Source organism: Trachypithecus francoisi, unplaced genomic scaffold (assembly GCF_009764315.1).
Source record: "Trachypithecus francoisi isolate TF-2019V2 unplaced genomic scaffold, Tfra_2.0 Lachesis_group9, whole genome shotgun sequence".
Taxonomy (NCBI): Eukaryota; Metazoa; Chordata; class Mammalia; order Primates; family Cercopithecidae; genus Trachypithecus; species Trachypithecus francoisi.
In genome coordinates this window covers 2240790-2257343 of record NW_022681474.1, presented here as the reverse complement: position 1 = coordinate 2257343, position 16554 = coordinate 2240790, and the positions used below count along the sequence as shown (strand labels likewise).

The following is a 16554-nucleotide window of genomic DNA, read 5'->3' as shown; positions in this document are numbered from 1 at the left end:
AAAAAAAAAAAAAAAAAAAAAAAATTTTTTTTTTTTTTTGCAGAATGTGTCAAGACAAAATACTTTCTTAATGGCATTTGTGTTTTATGAAAAATCAGTCACATAGTGTCAGTGTTAAGAAAGGGTCGCAGGTTTACACGTTGCCCCCAGTGGCCATACTTTGAATTGTGATTCTCACGGGTTTAAAGATGTGATTTTTAAAAAATCAGTGTTTTACCATTTAGTTATTTGATCTTGTCCACTTTTTTGTGTTTAACAAAAGTGTAAAACTGGAAAGCAAAGAAAAAAAGACTATTTTCAGTAAACATGTAGTTTTGTTTTGTCTTTATTAGTAGAATGTAATGGGCCTTTGGGATCTTAAGTACTACTTATGTTACCTTTTTTATTCAGATGCTGAACTTAAGCAGTGAAATAATAGAAACTAAAGGATGTTATTAAGGGGTTTAACTATTTTAAGTCAACATTTAGCTATTCATCATATTGGTATCCTGAAGACGTCAGAATTTTTCAGTGTAAGACAACTATCAAAGGTAATCCAGTGTAAAACATAAATCCACTGTACATATTATATTGATACCATCATTTTCAGGATCTACATAAGAGGATTGTGATACATAATTAATAATCTCAGGGTTTTTTCTCCCATATCTAAAATGTAGACAATACTTGTTTCTCTTTTAGTTCATCAATTTCTCTTAGCAAAATAAATTAGGTTGGGCATTTAATGTTCTATTTACCATGGCTTAGCTTTGTTTCTGTTTTACAGTCATTTACAGTAAGACTATAAAAGGGGCAGAAAAATACTGATGTATTCCTCACTACGTGCTAACAAGATTAACCAAAAATTTATATTCAATTCCTTGAAATGTTACTTTCCTTTTAAGATAGCTTATCATGGTTCATGGATTTGATGCTACACTTGATCTTGGCCAAAAGGCCAAGGAGTTATAGTTCATGCATTTGAATATTAAAGGACAATTTGACATTTCGCTAGCATAATGTGAATGAATACTTCAGAAGTTTTTGAGCATTATCACTCACCAGGTGCGCAAACATTACTATGGTAAGTACTGCCTGGAAATGCAAAGGAATTTTGGAACTCAGAGCTGATACTCGTTAACCAAGTCTTTTATGCCTTTTATATGTATTCATGTGCTTCTAATGAACCTATCAGGTTGGTGTAAGGTAACAAACTTAGACTGGTAAGATAATGTCAACATGCCAAGATCACCCAGTGAACTTTTTAAAGTATTTAATCTCCAGATTCAGGCAGTCTTTTAAAGAAATTAGTTTATACACTTTAAACATTTAAGTCCTGGAACTCCTCTCCGATAAATGTAGCTGACTGCTGAGTGTCTTCTGTGATATATCTTGGCATTTTGAAACGTCATGTTTCAGCTGGACACGGAGCTCACACCTGTAATCCCAGCACTTTGGGAGGCTGAGGCGGGTGGATCACCAGAGGTCAGGAGTTCAAGACCAATCTGACCAATATGGTGAAACCCTGTCTACTGAAAATACAAAAATTAGCCAGGTGTGGTGGCACGCATCTGTAATCCCTGCTACTTGGGAGGCTGAGGCAGGAAAATCACTTGAACCTGGGAGGCGGAGGTTGCAGTGAGCTGAGAGATAGGGCCACTGCACTCCAGCCTGAGTGACAGAGCGAGACTCCATCTCAAAAAATAAAAACTTCATGTTTCCTCTTATAATTTATGATTCTTGAAGTAAAAACCAAGTAGCTGCTACAATTAACCCTGCCCATGTTTATACTCTTTTGGAGAGACATCAGAATATAGCAGTTAAGAGCATGGTCTCTGAAGCCAAACTGCCTGTGTTTGAATTCTGTCTGTGCCTCATAGCTGTGTGAACTAACCTCTGTGCCTTTGTCTCCTCATTTGTACATGGGGATTCGAAATGTATCTACCTCAAAGGGTGATTGTGAAAATTAAAGGAGTTCATATATAGTCTGTAAAAAACTTAAGAGCATGATTAGAGTGAACACCAAATATAGTTTCTGGTAATCACTGTTTCTTGATCACGTCTCTTGTAGTTGTCTTAGCCCTTAGCCCAATTCATTCAGCCAGCATTTATAATGGCAGACTCTCACATAAAACAAACCTAACAGTATGTAATCTTAATGTGATTATAAAATACCAGGAATATACTCAGAGGAATGTTTATAGGCATTTTTTGAACACCCACTTTGGATCACGAGGTACATTGTTAAAACTAAGTTTTAGTTACCAGCGAATATATACAAATGTGTATAGTTAAGTCAATACTCTGAGTCTTGTTACCCTAATTAGTCTGGTGGATCCAATACTTTTTGGTCTGATTGCCATGCAGCATCATGATAATGCCTATCCAGTATTAGTTTAACTGGTCTGCAAATTGTTTTAAGTGATGTCTCTGCTTTTGCTTCCATAATCTGTGAAATGTCAGAATAACAAAGTGTTCATGAATATTTGTTAAAACTTGTTAAAAATCCTCATACGTAACATAAAAGCCTAACACATTGATGGATTTTGAGAATGAATAACACAGAGTTTATTTTTCTGTAGACGGGGTCTTGCTTTGTTGCCCAGGCTGGGCACAATCTGTGCTGCCACCTAAGGCTTTCAAATAGCTAGGACTACAGGTGCATACCACTATGCCTGGCTAACATTTTGTAGAGACAGGGTCTCCCTGTGTTGCCCAGGCTGGACTCAAAACCCTGAGCTCAAGCGATTGTCCCGAGCCTCCCAAAGTACTGGGATTGCAGGTATGAGTTACTGTGCCTGGCTGCCATTTAATTCTTGAGCATTTTCTTTTACATCCTAATTGTCTACTTCTAATTTTGCCACCATATTCACATCAAGGTTAAGTGATTTAACATCTTTGGGGATAAATAAGGTGCTGATTTCGTCTACAGTCATCAGTTTATCGTAATAGATCCAAGTTTGTCAATTTAAATCAAGCATGTTTATGAGCAAAGATATGATCTATCATGCTGAATGTTCCACGTGTACTTCAGGAGGTATATTCTGCTGTTCTGGGGTGGAGTGTTCTATAAATGTCAATTTAATCCAGTCAGCTTGATTTTCAGTTCTATATTCTTACTGATTAATGTGTATATAGTTCTAAGGAGGGATGTTAATCCCTAACTGTAATTGTGCATTAATTTGTCTCTTTTCAGCTGTTTTAAAAAGCTTCATAAATTTTTGGAGCTGTTAGGTGTATATACATTTAGGATTATTTTGTCTTCTTGGTGAACTAGACCTTTTATCATTAGGAAACTGTATAACCACTCCATCTTTAATTGTGTACATGTCTTTTTTCCATCCTTTTAACCTATCTATCACTTGAATTGAGTTTCTTTATAGACAGCAGATCATAGGGTTATGTTGGTTTTTTCCCCCACGTCTCTTGTCATTGATGTGCTTAGACTATTTACATTTAGTATAATCATTGATATGTATGGGTTTAGTTCTATCTTTTTTTTTTTTTAAAACAGTTTTGCTCTTGTTGCCTAGCTTGGAGTGCAATGGCACAATCTCAGCTCACTGAACAACCACCTCCTGCGTTCAAGTGATTCTCCTGCCTGAGCCTCCTGAGAAGCTGGGATTACAGGCATGAGCCACTGTGCCTTGCCTTTTTTTGTTTCCAACAGGGTCTTGCTCTGTCACCCAGTCTACTGGAGGTGCAGTGGCACAGTCACGGTTCATTGCAGCCTCAATCTCCTGGGCTCAAGTGATCCTCTCACCTCAGCCTCGAGAGTAGCCCACCGATGCCTGGCTTTTTTTTTTTTTTGTAAGTAGAGACACATCTCACTGTGTTGGCCAGGCTGGTCTCGAACTCCTGAGCTCAAGCGATTGCCCACCTCAAAGTGCTGGGATTACAGGTGTGAGCCACCACACCAAACCAGGTTATTTGAACATTTTTAAGTATTGTATTTTCTCTATTGTAATATTGACTCATCTCTGTACAGGTTTTTTAGTGGTTGCTCTAGGTTGAAGCACTTTGAATTCTTAGATATCTAAGAGTGAGCATTTTCATTTTTTGACTGCTATACTCTCACCAGTTGCCAGCTTCTCATATAAATACTGTAAATGCTCTCGTTTAGGTAACTCAGCTTCTGGAGTTGAGGGAACTTCAAAATCAGAAGAGCTCTGGGAATCCACATTTGCACTAAGATTTAGCAAACTTTTTTCCTCAGGTATATGTTTCTCACTGCTTAGAGTAATTGGTTCTCCAGTACTAGGAACTGTTGTTACATCTTGAACTCGGCTTTTCAAATCAGAACAAGTATCCTTTGGGCAAATTACATTTTGTTCCATTAGAGAGGCAGGAATATTCTCTTTGATTGTTGGTCTGTAGTCACCTTTGTCCAAGGAAGTAATATCCCCACTGTTTCTCTCTTGGGAGGATAACAAAACAGTATCAGATTGGCTGTCCCAGCCTTGACTTCCTTGTTCTGTTATGTGTGTTGACTGGGAAGAATTCTGGGAGGAGATGTGAGTTGATTCTCCATCAGAGTCACTGAAAAGCTTTGGTGACTGAGATCCCCCTGCCTCTATGGAGGAAGGGAAGTTCTCATCTGTGATTTCATCATTTCTTTTAAAGAATACTTCCCACTGGGGTACATCCCCATCAGCCTTTTGCTGGTGAAGTACAGAGCCCAGATCTCCTTGCAGTGAAGCTGGGATTCCTAATTCTTCTTCACTTTCACTGTTGGATTCTTCACAATCTACAAAGTTTGTGAAACGAGAGCTCTGCGTACTCTCTGTTTTGCAGCATCCTGGAGTTTGTCTCAGTTTTTCGGGCTGCTTTTCTGATACTGCAGTCATTGAAAATACCTCAGGTTGAAAAGTTTCCTGGTACGGAAGTTTGTGCCTTAAAGGTATTGGCAGAGGATCATCAAAGAGATAGTCATCTTCCTCCTCTGTGGGACAAACAAAACAGGTTTATAGGAAACAAGGCAAAGGGAGCCAATTTGTACCTACTTTTAATTCTTGGAATTGCAAGGAATAGGGTGGCCACTCTTCTTCAAAGGGAAAAGATATTCTTGGGATACACTGAACAATTTAATTACCATCCTTCAACTTTTTATAATGCCAGACTATCAGTGGAGAATATAGAGCAGTCACTCTGCTCTATATATAAGCCTGGCTGATCATTACAATCATATGCAAAACTTTAAAAAATAAAAACCACATAGGTTTCTGTATCTCATTCCAGACCTACTGAATCCCTAAAAGACAGGACCAAATAATTTGATTTTTGTGTTAAGTTCTACAGCTGATTTCTGTTCATCAGCCAGGTTTGCAAAGCCTGTGTGCTCTGCAAATGCAAATAGTAGATGCTCAGTGGGTTGTGCCTTAAAGGTATTGGCAGAGGATCATCAAAGAGATAGTCATGGGAAAATTAAATGGCTTTTTATTAAGGTTTTTCTCTTTTATGAGCATCTTATTGACATGCTTTATGCACAAAGTTGCGACAGGTTAAATCAACTTTAAAGCAAAATACTTGAAAAATCAATGTGTCAAGAACTTAAAATTCAAAATTAAGCATGCTGTGTCAACAAATGTTCTTAAAATGAAAAAAGCCTTACTTGGAAAAACAAATATTTTCCATCTTCTAACGTTATCTAGCCTAGGAAGGAAATTAAATGCATCTGAAACTACAGTGTATGGCAACTTCGTGTTCTGCTGCTGAATCTGGTTTTATAATAATCCACTTAAATGATGTGGCTAAACATTGCATTTTTAAGATACTAATATAATGGACCATAGAGACCGTCATCCAGCTCCCACCTTCCCAGTGTGAAGCTAGGCCCAGAGAAAAGGGTGTGTCAATACACAGGACCCAACCTCATTCTTAAAAGTCCGTTATGACTTGTAACTGATCTTAGGACTTAAGGTCACTAAGATATCTAATGACTATATTTGGAATCATCCTAGACTGCAGGATACAGATTTTAAGCCAAAGATTATATGTATGTTTTAGGTCCCTCACTACTATGCCAAAGTTGTTTTTTATGTTTCACACAATCACAGTTCAACCTCGACCTCCCAGACTCAGGAGATCCACCCCCATGTCCAGCTAATTTTTTTTTAGAGACAGTGTTTCCCCTTGTTGCCCAGGCTGGTCTTGAACTCCTGCACTCACTGAAGAAATCCACCTCGGCCTCCCAAAGTGCTGGAATTAGAGGCATGAGCCACTTTGCCTGGCCCCAAATTACCTTTTTATGAAATATTTTTGTATGATCTCTCAGTTGAACTTTTCTGCATTCCAAATCAGTGACTGTGCCTGATCCCAAAAAACATTTATCAAAAACAAGTGTGGATTGGGTAGATGCATAAAAGGCACAAAAGATTAAAGGCAGAAAGGACTTTTGCTTCCAGGTGAGATAGAGTAACAGACTAGATTTAACCTCCCACTTGAAATAACTAAAAATCAGACTACCTCTCAAAATGGACATTGAGCAATTAAGGACAATGACGTGAGAAACAAGACACAGATGAGTCCTTTGATTGCCTGACTCACTGCTTCATAACAGATTCCAGTCAGGGAGGGAACATCTAGATAGAGCCTATGGACATCCCTGAGTTGAGATGGAACTGGAACGTTGAAGATATCAAGGTACCTGGAATTTACAGAGCAGAAGACCAGAGAGGAGAGTGCTGCACAGAAACTCTGAAAAGCTGCAGAGGAGTCCCCACCAAGTGTTCAGTGTACTGAGCAGCATGTGCTTGTCAGAAAACTACCAGAAGACAGGCAACGAATCACTCAAAAAGAAAGTGCCCAGAACTCACTGTGCCAGGAACAGTGCCTAGTCCTGGTCCCAACAGCCAGAGTGGAAAACCTCATGATCCATGGGCATTTGTAAAAGAACCAAGAAGAGCCTTGCCTCAGTAGTGGGGAAAATTATACACTAAATGCTACTCTGGTCCTGCATAACAAAGGTAAAAGACATGAAAAGATCAAACTATAAACATGTTAACCACATGCTAGAACAAAGCTCAAGAATGATTTTAGAAATCCAAAATTATGCAGGACCTAAAAAGGTAAAATTCAGAATGTACGGCATTCAAAAACAAATTATCAGAAATTCAAGAAGCAGGAAAATACAATCAAAACTGACCGTGAAATTACGTACCATGGGAGTCAGTTTTCATGATCTTGGATCAAACAATATTTTCTTAGATATGATACCAAAGCATAAGCAATGAAAGAAAAAAAAGGCAAATTCGATTTAAAACCTTTACACTTCAAGACACCATCAAGAAGATGAAAAGACAAGTCAGAGAAAATATTTCCTAATAATATTAGATAAAGCATTGATACTAGACTGTTTAACTCTTACAACTCAATACAAAGGTCAATAATCCAGTTGAAATAGGGGCAAAAGATAGGAATAGACATTTCACCAAAAAAGTTACATAAATGGCCAATAAGCACATGAAACAAAGCTCAACATTAGTCATTAGAGAAATGCAAATCAAAACTGCAGGGTACCACCGTACACACACTAGGATAGCTATACTCAAAAAGACAGAAGTCTTAGTATGTGAAGAAACTGGAATCTTTACATATTGCTGGAGGGAATGTAAAATGTATTCAGTATGGAACTGTTTGGCAGTTCCTTGAGGTGTTAAAACAGATTGACCATATGTTATGAACTGAATGTTTCTTGTCAAAATTCATATGTGGAAGCCCTAAAGCCAATGTGGCTGTTATCTGGAGATGGACCTCTAAGGAAATCATTAAGGTTAAACCATCATAAGGCTGGAGCCTTGATCTGATAAGATTAGTATCCTTAAAAGATACTTCAGCTCGCATGTATGCTCTCCCTGCCACCCCATGGGCATGCACTGAGAAAAGGCCATGTGAGCACAAAAGAGATGGCAGCCACCTGTAATCCAAGAGAAGAGGCCTCAGAATGAAACCTACCTTGCCAACACCTTCATCTTCCAGCCTTCAGAACCGTGAGAAATACTACCTGTGGTTTTCTCTCATGGAGTTTCGCTCTTGTCACCCAGGGTGCAGTGCAGTGGTGCAATCTTGGCTCACTGTAACCTCTGCCTCCTGGGTTCAAGCAGTTCTCCTGCCTGAGCCTCCCAAGTAGCCGGGATTATGGGCACTCAGCATCATGGACAGCTAATTTTTTTTTTTTTTGAGACAGAGTCTTGCTCTGTTGCCCAGGCTGGAGTGCCGTGGCGCAATCTCGGCTCACTGTAACCTCCGCCTCCAGGGTTTAAATGATTCTTCTGCCTCAGCCTCCTGAGTAGCTGGGACTACAGGTGCGTGCCACCATGCCTAAGTTTTGTAATTTTGGTAGAGATGGTGTTTCAACATAGTGTCCAGGCTGGTCTCAAACTCCTGACCTCATGATCTGCCCACCTTAGCCTCCCAAAGTGCTGGGATTATAGGTGTGAGCCACTGCGCCTGGCCTAACTTATTTTTTTAATTATTTTATTTTTTATTTTTTATTTTTTTAAGCAGAGACAGATTTTCACCATGTTGGCCAGGCTGGTCTTGAACTCGTGATCTCAGGTGATGCATCTGCCGTGGCCTCTCCAAGTGCTGGGATAATAGGCGTGAGCCACCATGCCTGGCCTCCTGCTTAAGCTACCTAGTATGTGTTATTTTGTTAGGGCAGCCCAAGCAAACTATGACTCCAAAATTCTACCCCCACCCCACAAGAAATAAAACCCAAGAGAAAGATACGTAAAGACTTGTACACAAATGTTCATAGCATTATTATTTAAAAAGGGGAAGCAACCCAGATGTCCATCAACTGGTGAGTGGATAAACAAAATGTCATATGCCTGTACAATTGAATACTGGTTGGCAATAAAAAGGTATGAAGTACTGATACATGCCACAGTATAGATGTACCTTCAAAACATGCTAAGTAAAAGCCAGGCACAAAATAGCACATGGTGTATGCTTTTTTTTTTTTTTTTTTTGGTTGAGATGGAATCCAGCTCTGTCAGCCATGCTGGAGTGCAGTGGCATGATCTCACTGGGTTCACGCCATTCTTCCTCAGCCTCCTGAGTAGCTGGGACTACAGGCGCCCGCCACCACACCTGGCTATTTTTTTGTGTTTTTAGTAGAGATGGGATTTCACCGTGTTACCCAGGATGGTCTCGATCTCTCTGACCTCATGATCCACCCTCCTCGGCCTCCCAAAGTGCTGCGATTACAGACGTGAGCCACTGTGCCCAGCCGTATGAGTTATCTTCTATGAAATGTCCAGAAAACACAAATCTATAGAGACAAACTCTAGATTACTGGTGGCCTAAGGCTGGGAATAGTAAATGGGAGTGACTGGAAATAGACATAAAGTTTCTTTTTTGAGGCTGGGCGCGGTGGCTCAAGCCTGTAATCCCAGCACTTTGGGAGGCCGAGACGGGCGGATCACGAGGTCAGGAGATCGAGACCATCCTGGCTAATACGGTGAAACCCCGTCTCTACTAAAAAACACAAAAAACTAGCCGGGCGACGAGGCGGGCGCCTGTAGTCCCAGCTACTCGGGAGGCTGAGACAGGAGAATGGCGTGAACCCGGGAGGCAGAGCTTGCAGTGAGCTGAGAGCCGGCCACTGCACTCCAGCCTGGGCGGCAGAGCAAGACTCCGTCTCAAAAAAAAAAAAAAAAAAAAAAAAAAGTTTCTTTTTTGAGTAATAAAAATGTTCCAAAATTAGATAGTGGAGATGATTGTACAATTCTGTTATACTAACAGTCGTGGAATTGTTCACCTATACAGGATGAATTTATGGTATATCAATTATACTTCAATAAAGCTTAAAAGATAATTTTGTATTGTGGAGTTTATACTAGATGGAGAATGTATGACGATAACAGCACAGACTGGGAGAAGAATGGAAATATACTGCTGTAACATTCCTATGCCATACTTGGAATAATGTATCATTTATCTTTTCACTCTGATATGTTAAAGATGTATACAGTCAGTCCTTTGTATCCACAGGTTCCACATCTGTGGATTTGACTGACCACAGATCAAACATATTTGGAAAAAAGCAAAAATTAAAATACAAAACACACAAAAATTGATACAGTATAACAACTATTTACCAAGCATTTACACTGTAAAGTATAAGTATTCTAGAGATGATTTCAAATATATGGGAGGATATGTGTAGGTTATATGCAAACGTAACACCATTTAATATGACTTGAACATATGCAGATTTTGGTACTCTTTGGCGGGGGGAGGGGGTCCTGGAACCAATCCCCCAAGGATACAAAGGGATGACTGCGTTAGAAGCCACTCAGATAAGAAATCAATGAGTTACACAGCCAATAAGCCAACAACAGATTAAATACAATCAATCAGTAATTACTTGATCTGAAAGAAGGCCAAAGAATAAAGAACATAGCTAAGAGGATAAATTTACACCTGACCATATCAGTGGGTACAATAAAACTAAGTGGTCTAAGCACTGCAATTAAAGGCCAGAAATTACCAGATTGGCCATAAAAACAAGATCAAACAACATACTGCTTACAAGAAACCCACTTTAAATATAAAGACAAAAGTGCAGAGCTGGAAAAAGATACATCAAGCCAATACTAATGAGAAGAAATTCAAATGGCTCTGGTAAAGTAGATTGTAGAACTAAGAATATTACCAGGGAATAGACTCATTTCCTAAAGATAAAGGTATCAATCCCTCAAGAGGATATAACATGTTAAACTTGTGTATACCTATTAATAGTGCCTCAAATAGATGAAGCAAATGCCAGTAGAACAAATCAAGGCAAAATAGGCAAGTCCACAATTACAACTGGAAATTTCAACACCCCTCTGGCAATAATTGATAGAACAAGAATGTAGAAGACCTGAACAACATTGTCAACCTAACTGACATTTATAGAACACTCATCCAACAACAGTAGTACATATATTTCCTTAAAGTACACATTAAACATTTACGAGGTTTAATGTGTAAATTGCTCCACAATTGATAGTCCGTAAATATTCTGGACCATAAATCTCAATAAAAGTACAAAGCCAGGCGTGGTGGCTCACGCCTATAATCCCAACACTTTGGGAGGCAGATGGATCACCTGAGGTCAGGAGTTCAAGACCAGCCTGACCAACATGACAAAACCCCATCTCTACTAAAAATACAAAACAGTAGCCAGGTGTGGTACCACAGGCCTATAAATCCAGCTATTCGGAGGCTGACACAGGAGAATCACTTGAACCTGGGAGGCTGAGGTTGCAGTGAGCCAAGATTGTGCCACTTCATTGCAGCCTGGGCGACAATGAGAATCTGTCTCAAAAAAAGTCATACAAAGTATGTTCTCTGACCACAATAACATTAAATTAGATAACAACAGAATGATCTCTAGAAAGTTCTCCAAAATTCAGAAACTAGTAACAAATTTCTAAGTAACCCATGTGTCAAAGGAAAAATTAGAAAATGTTTTGAATGAAAATAAAAAGACAAATTTGTGGGATGCTGCTAAAGAGGGAAAAGTATAGCACTAAATGCCTACATTAGAAAATAAGGTCTCAAATCAACAACCTCAGCTTCTGTATTAAGAAACTTAAAGAGCACATAACATTCCAAATAAGCAGATGAAATAAAGATCAGAGTGGAATTCAGTGAAATAGGAAACTACATCCTGCCAAAAAAAAAAGAAAAGAAAACCAAAAACTTCTTATTTGAGAAGATCAGTAAAACTGGTAAACTTCTAGCTGAACTAATCAAGAAAAAAATTAGAGATGACACAAAGTAATATCAGGAGTAAGACGGTTAATATCAGTAGATTCTACAGATACTAAAATAAAAACAAGTTTATGCCAAAAAATTAAGCAACATGGATAAGACAGATTCTTCGACAGATTCAAGTTACCAAAGTTTACTCAAGAAAAAAAATAACCTGAATAGTCCTATGCCTATTAAATCACATTTGTAGTTTAAAAAAAAAACCTTCCCACAAAGAAAACTCCTGTCCCACCCAGATGCCTTCACTGGTAAATTCTACCAGTTACTGAAGAAAGATAAAATGCCAATCCTTGAAAAATTTTTCCAGAGACTGAGAATAAAGAAACACCTCATAACAGTGAGGCCAGCAGTATCCTGATATCAAAACCACACAATTACAAGGAAAAGAAAAGCCAAAACTCCAGACCAATAGCCCTTCTGAACGTAAATGAGAGAATTGTTACCATAATACTTAAGGATAATATGTCAAGACTAAGAGGGATTAGAGAACTGCAAGTTTGGTTTAATACTCAAAAATCAATGTATGTCACCATATTAACAGAGTATAAAGAAAAACAATAGGATCATCTCAATAAATACAGAAAAAGTGTTAGAGAAAACCCATTATCCATTGTTGATATCCCTCCACCTACCAAGAACAGAAAGGAAGTAATTCTGCCTGACACAAAGCCTATACTTATCATTATACTTAATGGTGAAAGAATGAATGCTTTCCCCTTGAGACTGGGAACAAGGCAGTGACACCCGCTCTTGCCACTTGTTTCACATTGTAGTGGTTAGTCTAGACAAGAGAAAAACATCCTGGCTGAAAAGGAAGAAGCAAAATTGTCTATATACACAACATTGATAATCTATGTAGAAAATGCAATGAAATCTACAAAAAAAGGCCCTAGAACGATATGTGAGATTAGCAAGGTTGCAGGATACAAGATCAAAATACAAAAATCAGTTGCACAGGTTGCGTATCCCTAATCCAAAAGTCTGACACCTGAACTACAAAGGAAACCCTTATTGCAGCATTTTACATTTTCTGATTAAAGAGGCTCAACCATCAAAGGCAAATGCAAATGTTACAAAATTCAAAACAGTCCAAAATCCAAAACACTTCTGGTCCCAAGCATTTTGACTAAGGGAGACTGAGCCTATATTTCTGTATACTAACAACAATCAATCAGGAATTGAAACTTAAAAAATAATACCATGTGCAACAGTATCCCCAAAAATGAAATACTTGGGGATTCATTTACACAGATCTATATACTGAAAATCATAAAACACTGCTGAGAGAAATTAGAGAAGACAAATAAATTTAGAGGTATATCATGTTCATGGATCTGAAAAATTCAATATTGTTAAGATGCCAATTCTTAGGCCGGGCGCGGTGGCTCAAGCCTGTAATCCCAGCACTTTGGGAGGCCGAGACGGGCGGATCACGAGGTCAGGAGATCGAGACCACCCTGGCTAACACGGTGAAACCCCGTCTCTACTAAAAATACAGAAAACTAGCCGGGCGAGGTGGTGGGCGCCTGTAGTCCCAGCTACTCGGGAGGCTGAGGCAGGAGAATGGCGTGAACCCGGGAGGCGGAGCTTGCAGTGAGCTGAGATCCGGCCACTGCATTCCAGCCTGGTCGACAGAGCGAAACTCCGTCTCAACAAAAAAAAAAAAAAAAAAAAGATGCCAATTCTTCCCAAATTGATCAACAGATTTAAAACAATCCTCATCAAAACCTCAGGAGAGGACATTTTTGTACAAATTGGCATATGATTCTAAAATTCATATGGAAATGCAGAGGACCTAGGATAACGAAAACAACTTTGAAAATGAACAAAGTTGGCTGGGCATGGTGGCTCACTCTTGTAATCTCAGCACTTTGGGAGGCTGAGGCGGGCGGATCATGAGGTCAAGAGATCGAGGCCAGCCTGGCCAGCATGGTGAAACCACATCTCTACTAAAAATACAAAAATCAGCTGGGCATGGTGGCACACACCTGTAGTCCCAGCTACTCGGGAGGCCGAGGCAGGAAAATCACTTGAACATGGGAGGCAGAGGTTGCAGTGAGCCAAGATCATGCGACTGCACTCCAGCCTGGCAACAGAGAGAGACTCCATCTCAAAAAAAAAACAAAAAGAAAAAAGGAACAAAGTTGGAGAACTTAAATCATCTGACTTCAAGATTTACAAAGCTACAGTAATCGAGATAGGTGATATTGGTTTCAAGACAGAGATTATGGAACATAACAGAGAATCCAGAAATAAACCTCCACATATGTTGTAAACTGACTCAACATAAGTGCTGAAGCAATTCAGTGAATAAAGATAGTGTTTCCAACAAATGGTTTAAGAACATTTAGATATCCATACACACACACACACAAAAATTATCTTGGATCTACATTTGAACCATATTTTTAAAAACAAAAATGAATCACAGATCTAAATGTACAACCTAAAACTGTGACAACTTCTAGCAGAAAACACAGGAGAAAATCTTTATGCCTTTGGGTCAAAGATTTCTTAGATATGATACAGAAAAAAGTAAAACTTGATAAATTCACTTGATCAAAATTTAAAATTTCTGCTCTTCAAAATACTCTGCCAAAAAGATGGAAAAGATTACCTACAGAGTAGAAGAAAATATTTCTATACACCTGATATATATTTTTTTAAAACTTGTATTCAGAAACTTAGGCAAACTTAGTAACATGATGAGTGCAGTGGCTCACGCATGTAATTCTAGCACTTTAGGAGGCCAAGGTACGCAGATTGCTTGAGCCCAGGAGTCTGAGACCAGCCTGGGCAACATAGTGAAACCCTGTCTCTACAAAAAATATAAAAATTAGCCAGGCATGGTGGCATATGCCTGTACTACTTGGGAGGCTGAGGTGGGAGGATCACTTGAGCTTGGGAGGTTGAGGTTGCAGTGAGCTGTGATAGTGCCAGCCTGGGTGACAGCAAGACTCTGTCTCAAAACAAAACCCAACAATTTAAAAATGAGTCAAGATTTGAATAGACACTTGACCAGTGAAGATACATGGATGGCAAATAGGCACCTTAAAAGATACACAACCTTGCTAGTCTTTAGAGAAATGCACATTAAAACCACAAAGAGCTATCACTGCACACCTATTAGGATATTTAAAATTAAAAAGTCTAACCATACCAAGTATTGGCAACGATGTGGAGCAACCAGAACTCTCATACACTTCTCCTGGGAACACAAAATGGTCAAACCACTTTGGAAAACATTTTGGCAGTTTCTTAAAGATAGAGCTACCATATGACCCATTCTTAGGTGTGAAAACCTATGTCCATACAAAAGTTTGTACATGAATGTTCATAGCAGCTTTCTTTATAATAAGAAAGACACTGGAAACAACCCAAAAGTACATCAACAGGTGAATGGATCAGCAACTTGTAGTATATCCCTGAGGTGGACTACTCATCAATAAAAGAGAGTGAACTACTGATACATGCAACAACATGAATGAATCTCTGATGTGCTAAGTAAAGTAACCCAGACATACTATATGACTCTATTTATATGAAATTCTAGAACATGCAAACTATAATGACAGAAGGCAGATCAGTGGCTGCCTTGGCATGGGTGAGAATAGGAGGGAATGACAAAGGGGCATAAGAAAACTTGAAGGTGATAATCTCACTATCTTAATTGTAGTCATGGTTTCTCAAGTGTATGCATATGCAAAAAAAATTTATCAAATTGTACGCCTTAAGTGTGCAGTTTTTATCAGTTATGCCTCAGGAAAGCTGTTTTTTTAAAAAAAACTACGTAAATTTGTAAGGATTAGAGGATACATTACATAATAGAGTTAACATTTGAAATTAATGGAACTGTTTTTCTAAAACCTTTTAATTGTTGAAACAAAAACAAATGTGCTTTTCTTCAAGCACCAGTAATAGACTTACTTTATCAGTCTTGGAATTGTCATCTAAATGTTTTAAAATTAGATTCTCCATGAGCAGAAATGTAGAAGCAAGAGATGAGAGACAGGCCTAGATTAGAATCCCAGGCCCATTCTTGCTAGTCCTTAGGGACTTAAGTCTCTAAACTTCAGTTTCGTCATAATTAGAACTGGGATGGTACCCTTTGTAAGTTTGTTTAGAGGCTTAGGTATAGCATATGTAAAGGACCTAGCACAATACCTGCCATTAATAGGTGTTCAAAAAATAGTATCATCTTTATCTTGTGAGTTTTGGTCAAGTATTTACTGCACGGCAGAGTAACTGACTTTCCACCAAAAGAATGAAAATCAACAATCCTAACCATGAAATAGGGCTGCTGGAAAGCCCCAGAGCTTTGCTCAGAATCTAACATTCTGATTTCTACTACAGAGCCTACCTCTGTCCTTCACTAGAAAAATCAATGTAGCAATGAAAGAAGGTACAAGGTATAGGGGGAAAGCCTTCTGTATAAACACTACTGATCAATTTGATCAGAAATAATGATAAGAAAAGTCTCCATTATCAGCATTTACTAGTATCTTAAGAAAATGTCCAAGGATAACAAACCAGCCTCTCTTTATGGCCTCTACTGATCTTGAGGCGTATTTCCAGAAAGCTGAGAACAGCACACATGATGGCACAGTTTTCACCACTTGTTTTAACCCAGGGAAGGAGAGCAGACTCAGACTCTTGATTTTACAGGCTGAAGACAGGAAGGCAAAGTACTTCCTGAGACCATGTGACAAGTCTGACCTGTGGTGAGTCCCCGGGTCCACTCTGCCCAAGGCGACTTCCCCCAGACCCAAGCTCCCTGGAAAGCAGTGTTTGCGGGGAGCCCACCCCTCT

The 16554-nt window shown here is 39.0% G+C and overlaps 1 protein-coding gene across 2 annotated transcripts in view; it reads right to left on the bottom strand.

Moving 5' to 3' along the window:
- Positions 1-3775: 3775 nt before the first annotated feature.
- The window catches only part of DCLRE1C (DNA cross-link repair 1C), a 48221-nt gene continuing 35442 nt past the window's right edge, over positions 3776-16554 (bottom strand). For both annotated transcript variants that reach the window (XM_033209573.1, XM_033209574.1), the window contains one exon: positions 3776-4921. In XM_033209573.1, coding sequence (XP_033065464.1) covers positions 4032-4921 — 890 coding nt within the window. In that variant the 3' untranslated portion in view covers positions 3776-4031. The remainder of the gene's footprint in view (positions 4922-16554) is intronic.